The 21,823-nt window shown below is 35.7% G+C and overlaps 1 protein-coding gene across 1 annotated transcript; it reads left to right on the forward strand.

Moving 5' to 3' along the window:
- Nucleotides 1-2,864: 2,864 nt before the first annotated feature.
- On the forward strand, nt 2,865-5,197 carry LOC127444429 (zinc finger protein 302-like). Its single transcript, XM_051703797.1, has 2 exons — nt 2,865-3,021; nt 3,320-5,197. The coding sequence occupies exons 1-2, from the start codon at nt 2,865-2,867 to the stop codon at nt 4,612-4,614; spliced, it is 1,452 nt and encodes a 483-aa protein (XP_051559757.1). The 3' UTR covers nt 4,615-5,197.
- The last annotated feature ends 16,626 nt before the right edge of the window (nt 5,198-21,823 follow it).

Consider the following 21,823-nt stretch of genomic DNA (forward strand, 5'->3'; position numbering starts at 1 on the left):
CCCTTTCTAATGCCAGTTTGATGTCTCATTTTCAGCAGGCATATTCACATTAGCATCCTGTGTGGGAATTTGAGAACATAGTCCACATTGATGAGGAATTGTTAGAGAACATCAATTTTGGGGGCAATTTTTTCATTTTCTTACTCTTTAATTGTGAATAAATAATTATTTCTGATTAACAGTGAAATGAAACTTTGCTGTTCTAATTATTGATTTGTCTACCTTCACTTTATGTATTTTTGGACATCCTAGGATGTAAGGTCACAAAGAAAATCAGGCAAGGTGATCAGTGTTACAGTGGTACAACTATACCCGCTACATTAGAAACATGGTTGCCAATGCTCTTTCTAGAGTTTTGTTAGCTTTTATACAGTCAGAAAGCTTAGAAAAGTAAGCAAAACAAATTAATTAATTAATACAGACAGACAGACAGACATGGGAGGGTTACTTTTAAAATGTATTCCACTATAGAATACATGCTGTTAAATGTAATTTGTAATGTATTCCGTTAGATTACTCAAGGTCAGTAATGTAATCTAAATACTATGGATTATTTATTAAACTTGTACAGTAAGACAAAATACACAGAAAAAAGCCTGAATATCTTAGGCAGTGTTGCTTCCAAAACAAGATTAAGTAAATTGATCTCGTTTTACGGATTTCTAGATATTTTTACAGAAAAACATTAACAATTCTCATCATGAATACGATTTTTGCGCTAATATCAAAGATCTTACTAGAGAACAAAAATTATGATCTATTGTCAGTTTTCTTGATAAAAAAAATATAATCGTGCCTGGTGACAGGCGCAGAAATAGCATTTTAGCTTACCATAAAGCAAAATGTTCACATGACAATTTACACAAGGTTTCTTTCTATTTCTGCTGCTCCAAAGTTACTTCAAACTTACTCCTCTGTCTGCTCGTATGAATGTAACACATCTTAAGGAAGTGTTTCACTGCTGTTCAAATGCACTTTGGATCGCATCATTTATATGGATAAATGTTTTCCTACTGAATAGATTAAATATTAAATGGAACAAATGACAATAAAATGCAAAGTAATCTCTTCAGTAATCAAAATACTTTTTGAATGTAACTGTATTCTGATTACCAATGATTTTAACTGTAGTGGAATACTAATATTTTGTATTTTAAATATGTAATCCCATATGTATTCCATTACTTCCCAACCCTGTAGAAAGGTATGATTGTAAACAAGAATTTTGGTTGGATGTGTGTTCATTTCACAGGATGTCTTGGAAAACTAAGAGTGAGGGTGAGGAAAACTAAGAGAGTATTATTTTCAGCTGATGTGTTGGAAATGATACATATGCAAGCATTAGAAATTTTTAAAACAATCACAGAGTATAAAATGCGTCAGTATATTTCACTTAAGTTACGCATAATGCTTTATTTAGCACATTGACTGTCCCGTGGTAGTGTTACAACTGTACATGGTATGGGGAGAGTTGTGACAAAAGCACTACTTGTCTTCAAACACTAGTTGTAGAAAATAGGAACAATGTATGCAGGTTTTTGTCAATGATTTTGTTAGTAGACAGATAAAGGTATCTTCTGTGGAAAAAATGGCATGTTTATTCTGCTTTGTATCAGGGCTGTAACCACCATAGACACTGAGAGGGACATGTCCCCACCAATATTCAAAATAGTGGTCAACTGATATGGGTTTTTTACATGGCTGATTATTAAATTATTACATTTAATAATCCTGAATATGTGGTTACATCCTTGCTTTGTATATTTGTGCAGTACAGCAAAAATTGTTACAACTGTACTCGGTGTCTTTAAAATAAAGATTCCAAAAAGGGTGTTCACAGCAATGACATAGAAGAACCATTTTTGGTTCCCCAATGAACCCTTAAGTGAAAGGTTATCAAAAGAACCATTTTGAATAACCTTTTTCCAATCTAAAGAAACTTTTCCCATAACTAAGAACATTTTGGGCATTGGGAAGGTTCCACAGATGTTAAAGGTTCTTTATGGAACCATACTTGCTGATAAAGAACCTTTATTTTTAAGAATGTACTCTTAGTTCCTGCAAGAACTCTATACGGACTGTTAGTGGTTCCTTCAATAACCCAATAATAAAGGAAAGACTTAGAGGCACTTTAAATATATTTTGAAGTTCCATAATATTTGCGGTTCTGCCGGTGTGACAGATAAGGAACCGCAAATTGTGCCTCAATTATCTTTTAATTTTTAAGAGTATAAAATTGCCTACCACATATTTTTTGAATACTAACCAGAAAAAAAGTTATATCATTTATATCACTTTATGAAATAGGCTACTTTACATTTATCCTGGTCAAGAACCCTTGCACATGTCTATGAAAATATAAACCATCTAGGCCTTTATTTTGAATTAGCTAAGAAACATTTATTTAGCTAGAGCCTGGCTCTCCCTCGTTTCTTTACACTTAACAACAGACTTGTTGAAGCGTCAGAACCGTAACTCTCCTTTTTTGGGGAAACCCGTCATATCCTCTGTCCATATATGGTCACGAAAATGACACGCAGCGGGGAATCCTCTCACTGGAGACAATGAATGGGGAGGAGGGCTGATCGGTTAGACAGAGTGTATAAAAGCCGAGCGAAGGGAAGCCGTTGGTGTGAGAATCAACAGATCTACTACAGACTGCTGGAGAGCTATAATACCTTGATGCAGATCTCATAAAAGGGGGGATTTCAAATTATTTACATTTCTTTTTGGACGAAAACCTTTACGGACTTTACTATCGGATGCTTTTTGTTTTGCTCTCTATTGTGTTTGCATACCCTCTTATATATATATATATATAACCTGCTCGGACTAACAGCCACTAGAAATCCATTTACGGAAAGATGCTTAACAATATGGATTTGAACTCTCAAGATTCTTTCTACTCTCAGTTCGACAACTGTAACAGTTCTGCTATTGGGCTGGAATCTCACGGCTCAAAAGACAGCCAGGATGCTTTCATGGATTCTGGAAGAACAGCACCTGCTCAGTTTGCACACGGTGAGTACCTGACAGACTTCTGCATCGCACTTTCTCAAATTGTTAGCTGCATTTATTACCGACAGATTTTAGGATTTGCATACTCTTGCATTATATGTATATATATATATATATATATATATATATATATATATATATATATATATATATATATATATAATTTAGTGCAAGTTATTTCAAATATACTCAAGAAACTATATAGCTAGCTAGTAAATGTAACGTGCAGTTATATAACTGATTGCACATTTCACTGAAGGCAACTCTGTTCGTACTGACGCATGGCTGTTTTTCTCCATAGCAGGTGCGCTTATTACCCCCAAAACGGAGCCCACAAGTACAGATCAGTACAACTCTTGTCACGGTCCTAAAGAGAGATACCCAACCTCCTTGGCGTACTCTGGCAGTTTCTATGTAGAAACATCTCAAGGAGCGCCTTGCAGCACGGAAACATTGCTCAACATGATAACCGAAATTGTTGGCATCTCAACAACCCCCATGTCGGATGCCCATCAGTGTACAAACGGCCAGATGAATACCAGCCATTCCTCTGTGGACAGTGGCCGTAGCAGTTTTGGAGACGAGGGGGTCCAGAGACAGGCCTCCCCGCCGCTGTTTTCCCCAGGTCAGGCAGGCCACAACTACCCGGACTCCCATACCACCACCACACAGGCCCAAGACTCTTCTGTATCGAATTTGAACTTTTGCTCCACAGCGCAAGCTTCCACCCATGACGAGGAGCCGCTCTCCGAGTCTGCAATGTTCCCAGTGGCGATCAAAAATGAATTCGAGAGCAGCTGTTACGAGTGGGGATCATTTAATAAGTCTGATAACTACTTGGATGCTGGCTTTCAGTCAGAGGCATTCACAATGTCGAATACTTTCCCAACCGATCAACAGGTGGACGTGAAAGAGCTTATAGACTCGTATTCTCCAATTTGCCCAAATCCAGAGATTGAATTCAAAGTGGAGAGCTCCCTTAAACAAGAGCAGTGCTTTGGAGATGCATGCGCGCAAGGTTTCAGTACTCACATGTTTAACTATTCTGCGCCTATTATGGATATCTCGTCCAACAATCTTTTGAAACCGACCATATTTCCAAATATTGAACTCCAGTCCAGTTGCGACACAACCTTCTCGACCTCAACTATAGACTCTGTTCTGTATTCATCTTTATTGCCGGAGTCTTTCAGTCAAACTTACACAAGGGCTCAGAAACCTAATCGAGTAAGAAAGAGCCCTGCCTCCTCCACCGGGCCCGCCAAGGAGAAACCCTTCACATGTCCCATGGAGACCTGTGACCGGCGCTTCTCTCGATCGGATGAGCTCAACAGACACATCCGTATCCACACGGGACACAAACCTTTCCAGTGCCGAATCTGTTTGCGTAGCTTCAGCAGAAGTGACCATCTGACCACACACACTCGCACGCACACGGGTGAGAAACCTTTCTCTTGTGATGTATGCGGCAAACGCTTTGCCAGAAGCGACGAAAGGAAACGGCACGGCCGCGTGCACCTCAAACAGAAAGAAAAGATGGAGTTGAAGCCACAAGTAGTTAATGCGTGGCCATTCACTTTGCCCGAGACCATCTGAGCGAGAATTGTAATTAAAGGGCGTAATAGCTCTTGTTGTGCGCGATGTCAAATCTTACCGTCTTGGAAGATTCAAGCTTTCTAAAACAGTTCTTTAAGCTATAGATTAGGATTCCAAAGCTCGACATGAACGTTGTGGCAACTGTTGCAAGAGACCCGTAAGAGCTAAAAGGTCTACTGAGGTGACGGATCGCGTTTCCATGTGATCAGGGGACATAATTTTAAAAGTGGACTTCCCACAATGAACCTTGCGTGCAGCTTGCAGTGTGTGCAGCAATTGCATAAACTTGTGTTTTTAGTTTCCTCGACCATCGTGTTTCTTAATCGGGGAGCGTGTGTTGCAGAACACATGAATTGCAGTTCAGCACTTTCACTATGGAACAGCTCCAACCTCGACCTTGCATTGTAATGCGGTAGTAAAACGCACAGCTGGAATGTATTGCACTTATCTCCACTTTTGAACTTGAGTGTTTTAATTCGTGCTTTTTGGTCTTTTATATTTAACGCTGTCACCTGTTTAAGAATTCTTTGAAAAGCATGTATATGTTTACGTGATATGAATAATCTCTGATAGAGAAATCAGATTTACCTCGTTTTACAACATTGTGGCATTATTTGTTCACTTGTGCCAAGGTTTTTTCAACGTACCCCCCCCCCCCCCCCCCCCATATGTTTCATTTTGTTGCTTTACTATCCAATGGTATTTGTGTTGTACAATTAAATAAATACGTTCTACTATTGTCAAATTTACACAGCAAGTGGGAAGAAATAAATACATTTATATGCCATTTGTATTTGTATTTTTCTAACAACTGCTACTTTTTACATTTTATTTTTAACTGAAAGTATTTATATCCGTATTTTCAATGTGACAACACAGGCCACACCAAAATATGTCTTAAATTTATAATGATGACTGAATCTATTTGAATGTATTAAGCAGGTTTCAAAATACCATTATCTGCACTTGTGTGTTATTGTTTGAACTTGTCAGCATAATTATAATTCATGAATTAATTACGAATAATTCAGTTCACATGGTTCCTATATTTTGTGACATGATGAGAAAAAAGTAGAATAGCACAGGATTCAACAATGTTATTGAGTGATTAGAGAGCATACATTGGTGAAGTTTTTTAATAGTAATTTCAGATGGTACTAGAACACTTTTGACACGCCTTCAAACTAAAAGCTTTTGTATTGTCATAGCTCGAATAATCAATAGAGGTAATAGGCCAAATGTAGAAAAAAAATGTGAACTTGCCTTAAGATATAATAATTACATTGGAGAAATTATTTTGTACATATCAAGACAGTTTACGCGCAATACTTTGAATGAACATTGATGTTTGTTATTTTTATGACAAATATTTATGAATAAAAAATTTCTTGAGGTGTTTAAAGAGAAATCTGTCATTCAGATGAAATGGTTAGCAACATTTGCTATAAATGTTATTGCATACATACTCCTCCCATCTGTCCTGCCCTTCTCATACAGATATCTCCGCTGGCTCTGAGTTCTTGCAATCTGTCGCCAAGAGCTAAGCAGCAGCAACAGGGACTCCTCAGCATGTAGGCTGCCCTGTACACATGACGCGTCCCGCTGGCAGTACATCACTGTCTCCCACTCCAATGCATAAGAGATTGTGATGCCTCCCTGACACTCAGGCACTGTCAATGATCAGCATGTGATAAACTGCATGACCTTACACTACAACATTCTGTAATGCATTTCATCAGACTGAGGCTTAGATCTCTTTGAAAGTAGCTTCTGATGCCACAACTATCTTTTTTTTAAAACAGGGTGTGTCATTAATGATAAGTGGTTAAGTAATGCTTTTATACTTCAGTGGCCATTGTGATAGTGCAGCACTTCATCTACAAAGCATTGTTGAACTGAATAATATTCACATTTGCGGGAGTGAAACATAGGGAAGCATATATTCATACCATGCAAGAAACCACACATTTTCTATTTTCTAAATATAACCAAGTGGGAGGGCACTTGATGGTTGGCAACCTAGTTCAGAAGTCTCAAACATTTTAATGTGTCCACAATTGGAGATTGGAGTTAGGCTAAAATTAAAACAAACTGTAAATGCCTCACAGCTAAAGTCTTACTTACTATACTTCCCTCACAGAAACAACAACAACAACAAATTAATAAATAAATACAAATAAAATAAAATTTTGGTGAAACTTTCAGTTGATATGTCTCAATGTGACAAAAAAAAAAAAAAAAAAAGTGCCTAAGTTAGGCAGCCATATGTCTTTAACAGATATCAATAGCCACCTAATTGGTTTTTCAAACTCATTCAGCAAAAATGTGTATTCTTTTGAATAAACTATTATAAATCATCTGCTAATAAATAAACATTGCCAACTAGCCCATAACCTTGATCATTTATTTGTCAGGATTTAACTCTAGCTCTATAGAGTAAACTACAGGCAGACAGTAAAATATCTTAACCTCATGCGACCCCACGTACACATGCTTGGACGTTGTATTTTGGCTTCGCTAAACTCAATACATAATTTAATTTCATTTAAACTGACTAAACTCAGTTCAGGAGACTCTGGGCTGTCAGTAAAGGGTTGAACTTTTGACGAACAGAGTCATTTGATTAAACCACATAGCGCTGATCACAGCGGAGTTCGTCTAAGGGTAAGAACTCTTATTACGTTTTTACATTGAAACCTATTTGAGTCAAAAGATTGTCTCTAGTTTCATCCGATATGCAATTTTTTCAAATGTATGCGATTTATTGTGAAACATCACGCTGATATATACAATGTACACTAATGTGTACAAAAGCACAAGGTTTCTATTAGAAATCCTATATTTACTGTGCATTTTCAAATTAAGAAAAAGTATTTTGCTTTAAGAGGCTTTATATGGAGTTAGGATCAAAATATGGTGTATTTCTGACTTTCTATAGCTTGGTATTATTCCAAATTTCACAATTTAGCCCCAGTGTCCACATATGTGGACATCAATTTTAAGGAAAACTGTTTGCTCTAAAATATACAGTATATATATATATATATATATATATATATATATATATATATATATATATATATATATATAAATGTTCATGTGTCTTAAGTGATACTATAGTTACAAATCAAAAAGGGAAATGGAAAATGCACATAGCAGTCATACTCAGGTTTCAGGAGGTGAAAGGGTTAATTCACCCAGATTAAATTTTGTTGTTTCAAACCAACATGAATTTCTTTCTTCCAAGGAACACAAAAGATGTTTGGCAGAATGTTAGGGATGGACAGCCATAGTCACCATTTACTTTCAGTGCATATTTCTTCCATACAATGAAAGTGAACAATGACTCATTTATTCTGCCTAACTCTTTTTGTGTTCCGTGCAAGAAGGAAAGTGATACAGGTTTGGAACAACATGAGGTTAAGTATTAAATTATGACAGAATTTTCATTTTTGGGTGAACACTTTTTCAGTTGCATTCTTAAGTGGTAGTTCACAGCCAGTGAGTTTCTCCATGCCCGTCAAATTAAGTGTTTGTTTTATGATGCGTTAAGAAGGCCCGACTTTTAAAAGTCGGAGGTCTCGCTAAGTGTTACTAGCTATATAGGTCTCAAGTACACCTTATTAATCATAGTTGCACTTCAGACTAAGCTAAAAGACGATGCGGCCGCTAGATTGATCCGTCCCAGTGCAATCATTGCGTGATTTTATATCCACCTTGACGATGTGTAGCCGGCGTAGCATGGTCCTCGGGTGGGCTTCGTAATCAGGGTGCATAATCATAAACTACTGATGGCAATCAGCCTTAGCGGATTAATTCGTCGGATGGCTCCCCTGCCCGACAGACCTGTCTCCGATCCTGAAGAAGGGTGTGGGTGTTTTGGAGAGTGCAAATCATTAAGATGGAGAAGTGGCGAGGTAAAAGAGCTCGTTATGCAAACATTTAAGTGTTTGAGTCTCACCATTGTTCCGAAGGCGAATTTCTTCATTAATATTACCGGTCAGGGTAGACACTAGTGGATGGATTCGAGAGCTTGCCGAGGTGTTTTTATTCCGCACTAAATGGCAAGTTAATCCAAGGGGTCAAGGAGTCTTGTCCAGGCTACCGCTGTTATCCACCGTGAAACATCACTATGGCAACATGGGTTAAGCGTCACGATGCGCCAAAACGGAATGGAGAGGTGAACGTTTTAAGTGAGATGAATTGCACGAAAGCAATTCAGTCACGTGGTAGAAAAGTTCAGAACTGTCCTTGATGGTGCGGTGGAGGCATAAAGCCTTTAGACTCCACAAAATGTTAGAAGTTGAGAGTTGAGTCAATACACAATAACAGCCTTACTGTAAGCTTTGATGAAAGAGAAGATGATGAGGGTTCTTACAAACAAATAATGTGTCCTTTTGTGAATTCCACTATTGCTATGAGCAGTCTACACTGTAATGCTCAAAATATTTAATTGTTTTGAGTAGGGGAAACATTAAATTATACAAATTAGTTCAAATAAATTAATCTTGATTCCCTCTACTTGAAGTACAGTAGGCTATTTTAGTTGCTTTTTACATGGTAAATTTAAGTTCAGCCAAAGAATTACATTTAAAGTTAAATGCCATTCAAATGTATGAGTTAGCTTACTTAATATTTCAAGTTAGGGGCAATTAACATGCATGTGTAGTCCAAAATCAAAATCTAAAAGTTCTATTAACTTAAACTTGAGAGTTTAATAACTTGTAACTGATTGCCTAATTTTTTTTTTTTTTTTTTTATAATTTTTTTTTTTTTTTTTTTTGGTTCTGCTAACTTATTAGGGTTTACAGTGTGGCAAAAAGGCATTGTTGTGTTAGTTTTGTGTAAGATTTGTAAGTTTGTAGAACACAGTGAACATTAAGCCTACCTGCAATTTTACGTTAAACCTTGATGTTCTTTTGAGATAAGGTCACCAAATGCTATTTGTCATTCTTATAAATAACATTTTTTTTTATTATTATTATTTTTTTAGCATCATGCAGATCAGTGACCCACCTATTTAGTTTCATATAGGATACTCCGTTGCTTCCTGTCTGGATGACATAGCTTTCCAAGCTGAATTTTTAAATACTGGATTTTAAAATCTACTTTAAAAGAAAAACCTGTGATAGACATACCATTGCATCTCCTTTTGTGTTTAATGGCAGGATGCAGTTTTTACCGGCAGTTAATGTGACAATGATAGATACATTTAAAAGATTAAAGTTTAGGTTTGAAGCTGGTAAAAAAAAAATAATTTTACTGCATTAACCCTGAGCTACTTCAAATTACTGACAGTTAGACAAGAGATCAATTTGACTGCTATTATTGACAGTAAAACAACTTTATAGATATAGTTGCATGAGAGAATGCATCTCCTCAAATCAAAATAAAGAATTTAGAAATGATAATTTGCTTAAAATATAGGTAACACATGAACTAACAATGAACAATATATTTTTTAAAGCATTTATTAATCTTTATTAATGCTAGTTAATAAAAAATACAATTGTTTGTTGTTAGTTCATGTTTTATTTTTCATAAATCAAAGAGATTATGCAACAAATCAGGACAAATCTAGAACAGGATTAATTATCCTCACACTGAAATTTAATGAGATGCAACTGGATGTCGAACACATATTGAGCGACACATAACACATAATCAACACATAAGATACACATCAGCTACACCTAAGTTACACATATGTGTTTTCTCAGGCACATATTGAGTCTAAATAGATGAATGACTTACATTATTTCAGTAGTACACCCAAATTTCAATAGTCTTACCAAACAGTTCATGTGGGACACTTGCTATAGTTTACTGCAGTGTTGTTTCTATGTCAGCTAGCAATGTCAACTGTAAATCAAATCAATCACTGAAACATCAGAGTAAGAAATATAAGTATAATATGTATGTGTACATGCAAATTGGATACTGATAATTCAAAAAGGGTATAGCTGCAGGCATTGCTCCAAAAAGGGGCGTGAGCTCCAAATCTCCATTGAAGATATAGGGAGCCCCTGACTTAATCTAACCCTTTCCCTAACCTTAACCGTGAGTGGAATTGGCGCACCCCCATTTTGGAGTAACCCCGTCCCTTTTGGAGTAACTCTGCCCTCTTTTGGAGAGTCTGCCCCCATTTGAAGGTCTCCGGCCTGCAGCTATACCTCCTTGTTGTTTAAATTAATTGTTGCACAGAAAATCAATGTGATATACACTGTAGTGATTATTTGTATGAATATAGTACTCATTCCTCAAGTAATAAACAAAGAAATAGATATCATGTGATAGTAAACTTAAATAGATCATTAAAAATATAATTTATGGAAGTGCAAAAAAAAAACAAAAACAAAAAACAGACACTGTTACATACCTCGGGTCTCTAAAGACCCTATACACTTTTGGTACTTAAACTATTATAAAAAGATACAAAATATATTTTGCAATTTTGAGATAGTTTGAGGAATACATTTTGGGGTGAAATATGACCTGAGCACGTTTTCGTGAGATTCACCTAAATATTTTGAAACTCAGTTTTACAATAATTACCATGGTTACCCAACACTACACCTTAAGCTAAAATGCAAAAATACCCATACATCCATGGAGCATATTCTGTAGTTGTAAGTCAGAAAAAGCCTTGAATAGAGGCCATTTCCCTGTTCTGCTTGGGACAGTGATTGTGGTGTGGCTGACATTTTTGCTGCGGTAATAAGGCTTGGCAAGTCACATTGGGCCACCCATGTCAGCGTGTGTCAGAGAGAGAGAGGAAGAGGTAAAGAAAGAGAATGAAAGGATGAAATTGGGCAAGATAAAATGAAAGAAACAGCATGACATATATTCAGATGTGGAGAGATATTGAGATTGTGAAGAGAGAGAAATATATGTATGTATAGAGAGCAAAACAGATTGAAAGTGATTAAGAAAGAAAGAGAGCAAAAAAGAGAGAAAACAGTATGGTCAGTCACACCACTGTCCATGGTTCATGTACAGTGACAAATGAGTGAGGCAACAGTTACCTCAAATTAAGTTTACCGCATATGAACACACTGGAATCCACTATTGGAACCAGACTTCAGTAATGCGTTGCTAGATTCAATTCAATTCATTGCCAACGTTTATTCATCTAGTATGTATAGCTTATTATCTTGGCCTCAGTGTTTAGCAAATACATTTCTATGTTGGTAGTATACATTTCTATATGGTAACAGATTTCTGCATGTATTTTTCCATTTTGTATACCACCCTCCCCAGCCCCCACCACCCCCACACCATCAGAATGTAATAGTTGAAATCCTGTTCCAAAAGGGCATTAGCAAATGAGTGGGCTGGGTGTGCTTAACTCATACTGTCAGGGCTCAGCAGGAGTAGTCTATACATACCCTTCCTGTACTATTCTTCAACACTCTGCCTGTGAATCACAATACCATTATATGTGCATGAGCTATATGCACATATATCATTTGTGTGTGAACAGAGGTATTGCTGTTTTATGCTGGAATTTTCATACTGGTCATGTATAGGCTTAAGAATTGACAAGTTTTTTGAAAAAATACTGAGGTAATGCGACTTGAAATGCCCATGGCCCCTTGTGCACTCTTAAAAGATTCTTCAAGGTTTAGGTAGAACCATTACCAGTCAAAGAATCTGTGAAGAAGAAGAGATGTTCAATGCATCGTCTAAATATTTTTTGCAATCTCAGAAAATTTTTATTAGGATATGAACAAGCATGAAGGAAGAATTGTAGGTAGCTTTATTTCAAAAGAAAATAGCTTTTCTTATGTAGACATACAGGAAATTAAAGGGATAGTTCACCCAAAAATGAAAATTCTCTCATCATTTACTCACCTTCATGCCATCCCAGATATGTATGACTTTCTTTCTTCTGCTGAACACAAATTAAGATTTTTAGAAGAAATATTTCAGCTCTGTGGGTCCTTTCAATGCGAATGAATGGTGGCCAGAACTTTAAAGCTAAAAAAATCACATAAAGGCAGCATAAAAGTAATCCATATGACTCCAGTGGTCTAATGTCTTCTGAAGCGATGCAACCACTTTGGGTGAGAAACAGATCAATATTTCAGTCCTTTTTTTACTATAAATCTCCACTTTCACTTTCACAATGTAAAAGAATGCTAAAGTGAAAGTGAAAGTGTAAATTTATAGTAAAAAAAATAAAAAGACTTAAATATTGATCTGTTTCTCACCTACACCTATCATATTGCTTCCGAAGACATATATTTAACCACTGGAGTCTTATGGATTACTTTTATGCTGCCTTTATGTTGTTTTTGGAGCTTGAAAGGACTGATCACCATTCACTTGCATTTTATGGACCAACAGAGCTGAAATATTCTTCTAAAAATCTTTGTTTGTGTTCTGCAGAAGAAAGAAAGTCATACACATCTGTAGTGGCATGAGAGTGAGTAAATGATGAGGATATTTTCTATTTTGGGTGAACTATCCCTTTAACATTTATGCCCTTGACAGACACTAATAAATGTGTTGAAAGTTTGTGTCTGGTCATCTGACTGTCTACATATAATATCTTTATATGGTGTGGCACAACATGCAATGCCATTGTCTGACAAGTCATGCTGTAATAAGGGCACCTGTTTGCTGCATATTCTGCTATGATGTGATGGCTGAAAGCACATTAATTTAAGAAAATATGTTAAAGGAATGTTCTAGGTTTAATACAAATTAAGCTTAATCAACAGCATTTGTGGCATAATGCTGATTACTGCAAAAAATATGTTTGAACTTGGAAGGAAGTAAATGGGGCCAATCCGTAATCGTTTAAATTCTCACAGTTTTAAAAGTATAGCCACAAGATGGAAAAAAATATGCATGTTAACATGATTTAGTATGTTAAAATCGTTACTAACCATTTTGTGTAAATGTATATCAATTCTTTTGTTGTTATATCCAAACTTTGTTGCCATGACGACATAACACTTTAAATCCTAAAACCTTTAAATGACCATAAATACGACGATTTAAATAACTTTACAGCTCAGATAATTTTATGAAATAATACATTTCACATTTCTGCCATAAAACCCTCCAAAAATTGGCCACATTCAGATAAATAGTAAGTGCCTCACTGTAACCTTGATTTTTTTATCATTATTATTTTTAGTGGATGACTACTAAGAAATTTAAATTTACTTTTAGTCATTTAGCAGACGCTTTTATCCAAAGCGACTTACAAATGAGGAACATAGCAAGCAATTTGTCATACAAATGACAACAATATCTGCAGTATTGCACTGCCAAGATCTCAAAGTGTCTGGAGTAGTATAGAAGCTAGCATAGAAGAAAGAGACAGACAATTATTATTATTATTTTTTTAAATATTGTTAAATATTAAGTAAGTACATTTAGTGTGGATTGGTTAAGTGCTCTCGGAACAGATGTTTTCAGCTGGTTCTTGAATGTTGAGATGGTTTCAGTGGATCATTCCAGCACAGAGGAACAGAGAAAGTGAATGATCGTGAAATAGACTTTGTGCCTCTATGCGTCGGGACCATCAGGTGCCACTCGTTCATTGACCCCAGAGAGTGAGTTGGGACATAGACTTGGAGGAGTGAATTGAAGATAGAGGATGATGTTCCATTGGCTGTCCTGAAGGCTAGAGTCAAAGCCTTGAATTTGATGTGCGCAGCTACAGGTAACCAGTGCAGTGAAATCAAGAACGGGGTAATGTGAGCCCTCTTTGGCTGATTGAAGACCAGACGCACTGTTGCATTCTGGACCATCTGCAGTGGCTTAATCGTGCGAGCTGGGAGGCCGGCCAACAGAGCATTACAGTAGTCCAGTCTTGAGATGACCAGAGCTTGGACCAGAAGCTGTGCAGCATATTCAGACAGGAAATGTCTAATTTTCCTGCAGTTGTAAAGCTCGAACCTGCAAGACCTGACGGTTGATGAGATGTGGGCAGTGAAGTTAGGCTGGTCATCTACCACAACTCCCAGGTTCCGAGCTGTCGTGGTTGGCATAGTGTAGTGTAGAGCATTATATTACAATAAATAGACCTTGCCAGGGAGCATTTCTCCTATTTTTGGGCTTTTGCCTTCAATTTGTTGGACAGTCAAGAGAGAGAGAGTACGTGTCACAGTCTCAACAGGGATGGTAGTGAAATGTTATAAGCTATCATTTTGGATTGAGCAGGACATAATTTGGTCATTTTGGATTGTGAAACTGACTTACATAACAATGCAGGAACTGATATGCTTACATCTGCTTGAACAGTTTATTTCAAATATGAAATCTTATAATTGTATCTCCTCTGTATTATACATTATATGGGAGATTTAAGAGCATTGCAACCTCATTCTCATGTAAACTAATTAGCATTAACAGTCCCTGGTGCACAGGTTTGATTTCAAGCTGTGTGTTATCTGTTATTAGTCTTTTGAGAATATATGCAGAGTATTGTGAAACAAAAAAATGTTTTTCTTCTTCTATTTGAGCAAAAAATGTAAGAGCTTTGTCATCTCCCCACCTCCTCTCCTTCACATTGGTACAGTCCCTCCCACTGTGGCTTTTTACTGAAAATGGATTGTCACTTAGACTGAAATGAAGGATGTGGTCCATATTTTCAGGGACCTTGCTGTGAAAACACAGTTGCTCTTTAAGGACTCCACTTGACCAGTTAGTATGTAAGACCATAGCAGAGGGTGAAACTGACATCCTCTATTATCCTACAGTGCTTGAACACTCATTAAAGCCATTTAATTACTTCCTTAATTACCAAGCCATTACAAATAGTAAGATTATTTGACTTCATCTAAGGCATGGTGATTACTGAGATGACATAGGTGGTTGGATGTTCGGAGTGTATGTGCAAATTAAATAGGATTTTACCTTTTAAAGTAGAAGAGGAACTGGTGGTTATTTCCTCAATTTAGAAAACCTGGTTCTCTCCCTCTCATGGTGGCAAATAAGGTGAGGTGTTTGTGAACCACTGGGAGGACAAATGTCTTGAGTCTCCTCTCTACAGTAATTATCAGCATTTACTACAGAGAGGAAGTGTTTCCGACAGAGACTTAGCTTCCCATTCTCTGTAAAAAATTACATTAGGATATATAAATGTGCCTAGCAAAAAATCATCACTCCCTGGACACAACACAATCTTCACCTAGGTAAATGTGATATATTCTCACAGCAACGACACTTCTTTTTTCACAACTTAACTTCGATTTTAATCTAGTTCATTTTGCTGACAAATCAAAGACTATTTTTATTTTAAAATACTCCAAAGAGGAAGGTGATTATAGCATAAAAGGGTACCATACATCAAACAGCAGGATCACCTTTGATCCCTTGATGTTCACTGCTTGTTAGATGCTGTTTACATCCTCTTCGAGTTGAGCTGGCCATTCAGATCTATTAGAAGTCAGTGGGAGACAGATCTCAGTCCTTTTTGTCTCGTCCTTCTCTCAGCAAGCTTTGACAGTGGACTAGATTGATGGCTCAATGCATTCATGCTATGTCAACCTACTGCCACTGGCAATCACTTGAGGAGGGAAACAAACTCTGAAGAGGCAACCCCAATCCTTCACTGGGCAGCTCTACTCCATTTGCTTCTTTGTGCCTAACAGGCTGGTGTCAGGATGTACAGGTTAAGTATTAACCCAGTTTAGTGGATCAGAATGCCTGTGGTAAAACTGATGGGCATTCTGATGGCTCAGCCTAACAATTGAGCATGTCAAAGATCTCCATAGGCATGACGTCCGTCATCCATCTTTATTTTTACAGTAGTACATGTCTGCCTTCAAGTGACTTATGGCCTGTAATATAATGAGCTAGCTCTATGTTCTGTATTTTCCTTTATTAAATTCTCCAGACCTTGATAGATACACTGGGCCCATGTATTTGGAACATTTTTGGACACTAAGTTACAGTAAGTCACACTTAAATGTCTGAATGTCATTGTAAGGGTGCATCACTTCTCGCTCCCTAGCTCCCTATGTCATAAATCAGTATATCATGAACACAAATTTGGGCACTGGCAAGGGTGTTCATCCACTAAACAATGGGATACCCATGACTCAACTGCTTGCGACACAATTACAAGGTTGCGCATTTAAGCGAAGCTGGTATTAATCAACAATAATCTTCTTCTAAAAACTCTAATATTTAAAATATTATTTACCTTTTGTGCACATTATCCTCGTATGACCCCGCGTACACATGCATGGACGTTGTATTTTGGCTTCGCTATATGCAACGCATAATTTAAATTCATTTCAACTGACTGATCTAGTTCAAAGGATTCTGGGCTGTCAGTAAAGTGTTAAACTTTGAGAGAAATGCCAACAAAACTTCATCTGGAAAGAAACCTAATTAAGTTTTTTACATTGAAACCTGTTTAAGTCTCAAGTTTCATCCATATGCCAGTTTAAAAATAATAATTATTTGAGCGATTTATAGCAAAACACCATGATGCTACACACAATGTACAATATGTACTTTAGCAAAAACATTTCCCCTTATCCTATATTTACTGTGCATTATTACATTAAGAATCTATGGGTTCAAATAAAAGCTGAAAAATTTTGCTTTCAGAGGCTTTATATGGAGTTAGGATGAAAATAAGGTGCACTTCGAACTGTTCTGAGACCAGTGCAGACAGACAAAGTCCAAACAAAGGTTCAGTTTCAGGCTGCAGATGACATTTGGACCATTCAACGTGCAGACATCGGACAATGGTAATCAGTACATAGATCTAGAATTTATAATGTATAATTTAATTTTAACATGGTTGGCAGTGACTGGACGCTGCTGGCCATTACTTTGAATCAGAATTAATTATGCTAATGTATAATGTAGTGTCTGTAACGTCTCAAAAACATGAATAACCAACACTTCTGGAAACATAATAAACAATTTCATTAAACAAAAATCTGACTTTCTATAGCTTGGTATTATTTTTCACAACTTAGTCCCATTGTCCACATACATTATGAAGATGTACATTTTAAGGAAAAAAATTTGCTCTAAAAATTCAAAAATGTTTTGTTTTGTTTTTTGGAGGGTTTAAAGACAGAAATGTGAAGCTTCTAATTTTTTTAAAATCACTTAAACTAATTCCTCTGTAAAACATGTGTATTTCTTGAGATGTAAAGTTGTTTAAATGGTCTTTTTTACAGTTGCTTTACTGCGTTATGTCATCATGGCAACAAAGTTGTAATATTATATGATTTTATTACACTAAAATCATGTTTATACATTTGTTTATGTTTTATCACTATACTTTTGAAACAGTGAGTATTTTAATGTTTATGGATTTGCTTCCATTGTGTAACCCAGATGCATTTCCTGTGACAATACCAGCTCATCTGTATCTAAATGCATTAAATCAAACATGCTACATGGTTGTATTTTATCTTTCTTTCTTTTTTTTTTTTTTCACAGATTGATGCCCACTTTTTGAAAGCATACAAATGGTATCATATCTGCTGATTTTTCCACACTAAAGTCCATGAAAGAACATTACTACATTTAGGTATATGTGGTCTATACATACTGTATCTCCATTAAAAATGACCACATCCTCTGTCCAGGCCACCCAGGCTTAACATTACTCACTGTAAAAAAAATCCTGTTGTTTAAAAAAAAAAAAAAAAAAAAAAAAAAAAACAATGGCAGCTGTGGTTGCCAGAATAATTACAGTAAAAATGTAAACAACTTTACATAACAACCTGTAAATTTTATAGTTTAAAACTTTTGTAATTTACATGACCATGCTGGTACTGTAAAAAAAAAAAAAAAACATTTTTACATTTACAGTAGAAAACGTCATAAACTTTATATTAACCTTCTGAAACTGTAAAAATCTGCTTTTTACTTTATAAGGTATTGTTATTCACCGTAAAAATGACAGAAGAGCACATGATGACACAAAGTTCACCAGTAGTGGCTCTTCCAGAAGCAATGACAAATAAACATGTTGAGACAGTGCTCAGTGTCACTCATACAAACACAAAACAACATCATATTAACACATGTGAAATTTAAATAATGCAGTAAACATTAACTAAACTACATCAAATATAAAACAGAACACCCCAATGTACGTAACTGATATTAAAAATAAGAAGAAACATAACTATTCCCATAAAATATAATGAAATATGATGGGTCATGCAGGGAATTGTGGAAATGCCAGATTATTGTTTTTTACTGTAATTTTAAGAACAATTTACTGTAAAAAGTACATGTATTCTCTTGTTAAACATAATGTACATTTTTACAATTAATTATACAGGGAAATCATACTTTTTACATCTAAAAAATAATAAAATAAACATTTTATTGTAAAAACTACTGTAGTGTCTTTTAAAATATATTTTAAAAAGTTTACTGTATATTTTACAGTTAATATTTGTTAATCAGTTAACTTTTTTTTCTGTAGCAGTTTTACAGTCTTTTATCGTTAAAATTACAGACATTTTTTACAGTGTAGGCCAGATACTTTCATGTGTTCAGAGCAGCAAATGTTCCTCATTATTTACCATAGTGCCCTAACATCAAACACCCTCATTATATTTGACAATGGGATATGTGCCAGGCGATTCCCTGAGCTGAGTGGGGGCTATATAGTGTAACAGGTTCAAACAATTTAATCTTTATGGATATGCAACATGGCCCGCAGGCCACCCATCTTGCCTTGTGCTCAGAGATTGTTGAATTGAGGGTAAGAAGGGAAAAGACTTTGGGATGAATTCCTGTACGCTGTCGCCTCACAGCAGAGCGTCAAAGCCATGGATTGGAATGGTGTTTTTCACCTGTCATTCATTGCTGCCTAGGATTGTAAATTCCCCCAGGATGCAAACAGGCGCAATATTTTATGAGTGGAATGTTGATCCTTTAATCATTGAAAAACTGGATGTGTTTTTCTGTGGTGTAAAAAAATTGGCTCAATGTACAATTAATACCACTGGCAGAGCGAAGACGACCATGACCACCCTAATGTTGAAATTGCCATTGATTCGCCCTCTTCTGAAGCGACTCTATTTTTAGTTTACAAGGATCTTATACCATTTATATAAAAGCCCATATCGATACTAATTCAGGCTATATGGCAGTAATTTTATGCGAACCCTTGCTAAGGGTTAAACAAACACACCACAGAGTTAAATCTATTAACATGCAAATCAGTGTAACAACTCAACAGCTTGTTGTCATACCTACACTGAAAGCCCAAATAAGTTCCAGAATAAAAAATAAATGTAAAAAACAAAACAAAACACAAGAGCCATACTTTATAAGATGTACTCTGTTACTATGGCAACATCTGTGGCTAAAGATAAGAATGCAGAGGTCTGTACTATTGTCATTGCTGAACGTGATTTTCACACATTCGTTTGCACAGTGTCATTAAGAGAGAAATATTACTTGCATAATTTTGCACGTTTTCACTTCATGTGTTACAGTTTTAAACAATTGCATTTCTGTGAAACTACAAAGACACTCTAGCCAGGAATCCTTGAAATCAGTGCTTTTTATGGCATTTAGTGCCTAATCTAAGCTGATATGCATATTGTGTGCTAGTCATAATCACGCCCTTCACCTAGGTCTTGTTTGCTCATTTTGTCCTCTCAGTATGCGCAACGGCCACTTGAGTTATACTGCTGGCAGGCACTCTGTTTTAAGTAGCTTTTTCATTTTTTGGATCACTACAGTATATTCCATGGAGAAAAACTTCTGAATGTTTGCTGTATTGTTAATTTAGCTTCTGGATTCTTAATTTTAAGTCAAAATTTAAACCGAATTCTGTTTAATAATAAACTTTTTTAACATACAGTAACACTGTTGTCTGATCTATGTCAAATATTGATATGAATGTTGTTGTAGAATTACGGTAAAAAGGAAATAGCTGTTTCAGTAACATTTTCAGTGACTGTTTTATTATTGTCTTTTAAGAATAAAATGAAACAGACATTGTTGGATTTCACTTAATTTTTTTGGGTATGAGGGTATGCTGTTTTCATGCAGCAAATATTATTGTAATGAAAGTATCCATAATGGCGACTATATAGTTAAACCTATAAAGCCCAGTATAAAAAATAATAATAATTAATATATATATATATATATATATATATATATATATATATATATATATATATATATATATATATATATATATATATATATGGAGCTGTTTAATGGAGCTGTTAAAAAAAAAGAAGAAGTATACAAGTAAACAGTAAGCACTAGTAAACACTATTTATTTTATTTTATTTTATTTATTTTTTTAGCTGAGTCTCAGGAGGTTGTTGTAAGATTGCATCATAATATCTTGTAATGTAAAGGAATGAGATCTTTATAATGACAGAGCAGGTTGCATATATAAAAACACAAATCAATATTTGTTCCCACTTAAAATATTTCTTATGAAAATTATATGTCAGTATTTTCAAAGCTCTGTGTTTGTTATTGTGGTGGGCATGAATACAACGTAATGATGATTGAGAAATATACCTCAAAAGACTTTTGTATCATATCTGATACACACATTTCAACCAGATTTTTCAATAAAATAATTTATGAAATTTTATCCATGCCCAAGTTGATTCAATTAGTCAAATACTCATTTTGAAATACCAGTAACAATATATTAGTTATTGTCAATTTTAAAATCTTGATCATATTGATGATGATGTAGGGGCATTAGAAAATCATGCTTCAAATTTGATACACCCCGCATTATAGGGTTAACCACCCTATAAACAAGTAGCCTTTGGCACCTTCACATTTACATTTGTCAGTCTCAGTGACTTAAGCACTTTTGTAGCTTTGGTACACACAGTCGTTTGCCCCCTTCGAGAACCTCTATCTTTTGCTGTCCCCTGTTGGTAGGACCCTTGTAATACAGGATGTGAGTAATGCATATTGCTTGCAGGTGTATTCCTTTCCATGAGGTCCTAATATAAGTTTACATAATGTACTATTATACACAAAAATACAATCCTGATTTACATTAACAATTTGCATTCTTCCTATTTCCTGCTTTTCTCTCTAATACTGCACATCCCCATTGTCTAAGTGTTTAAATTATAGAAGAAAAGCAGCACATTTCAGACACATGGTATCGTTGCTAAGCAAACTGAAACTAATAATATCCCCACAGTAAGCAGTGATTGCTAAAAAGCTACAGAAAAGCAAACCATGTCATGAATGGAATCCATCA

This window comes from Myxocyprinus asiaticus, chromosome 7 (assembly GCF_019703515.2).
Source record: "Myxocyprinus asiaticus isolate MX2 ecotype Aquarium Trade chromosome 7, UBuf_Myxa_2, whole genome shotgun sequence".
Lineage (NCBI taxonomy): Eukaryota > Metazoa > Chordata > Actinopteri > Cypriniformes > Catostomidae > Myxocyprinus > Myxocyprinus asiaticus.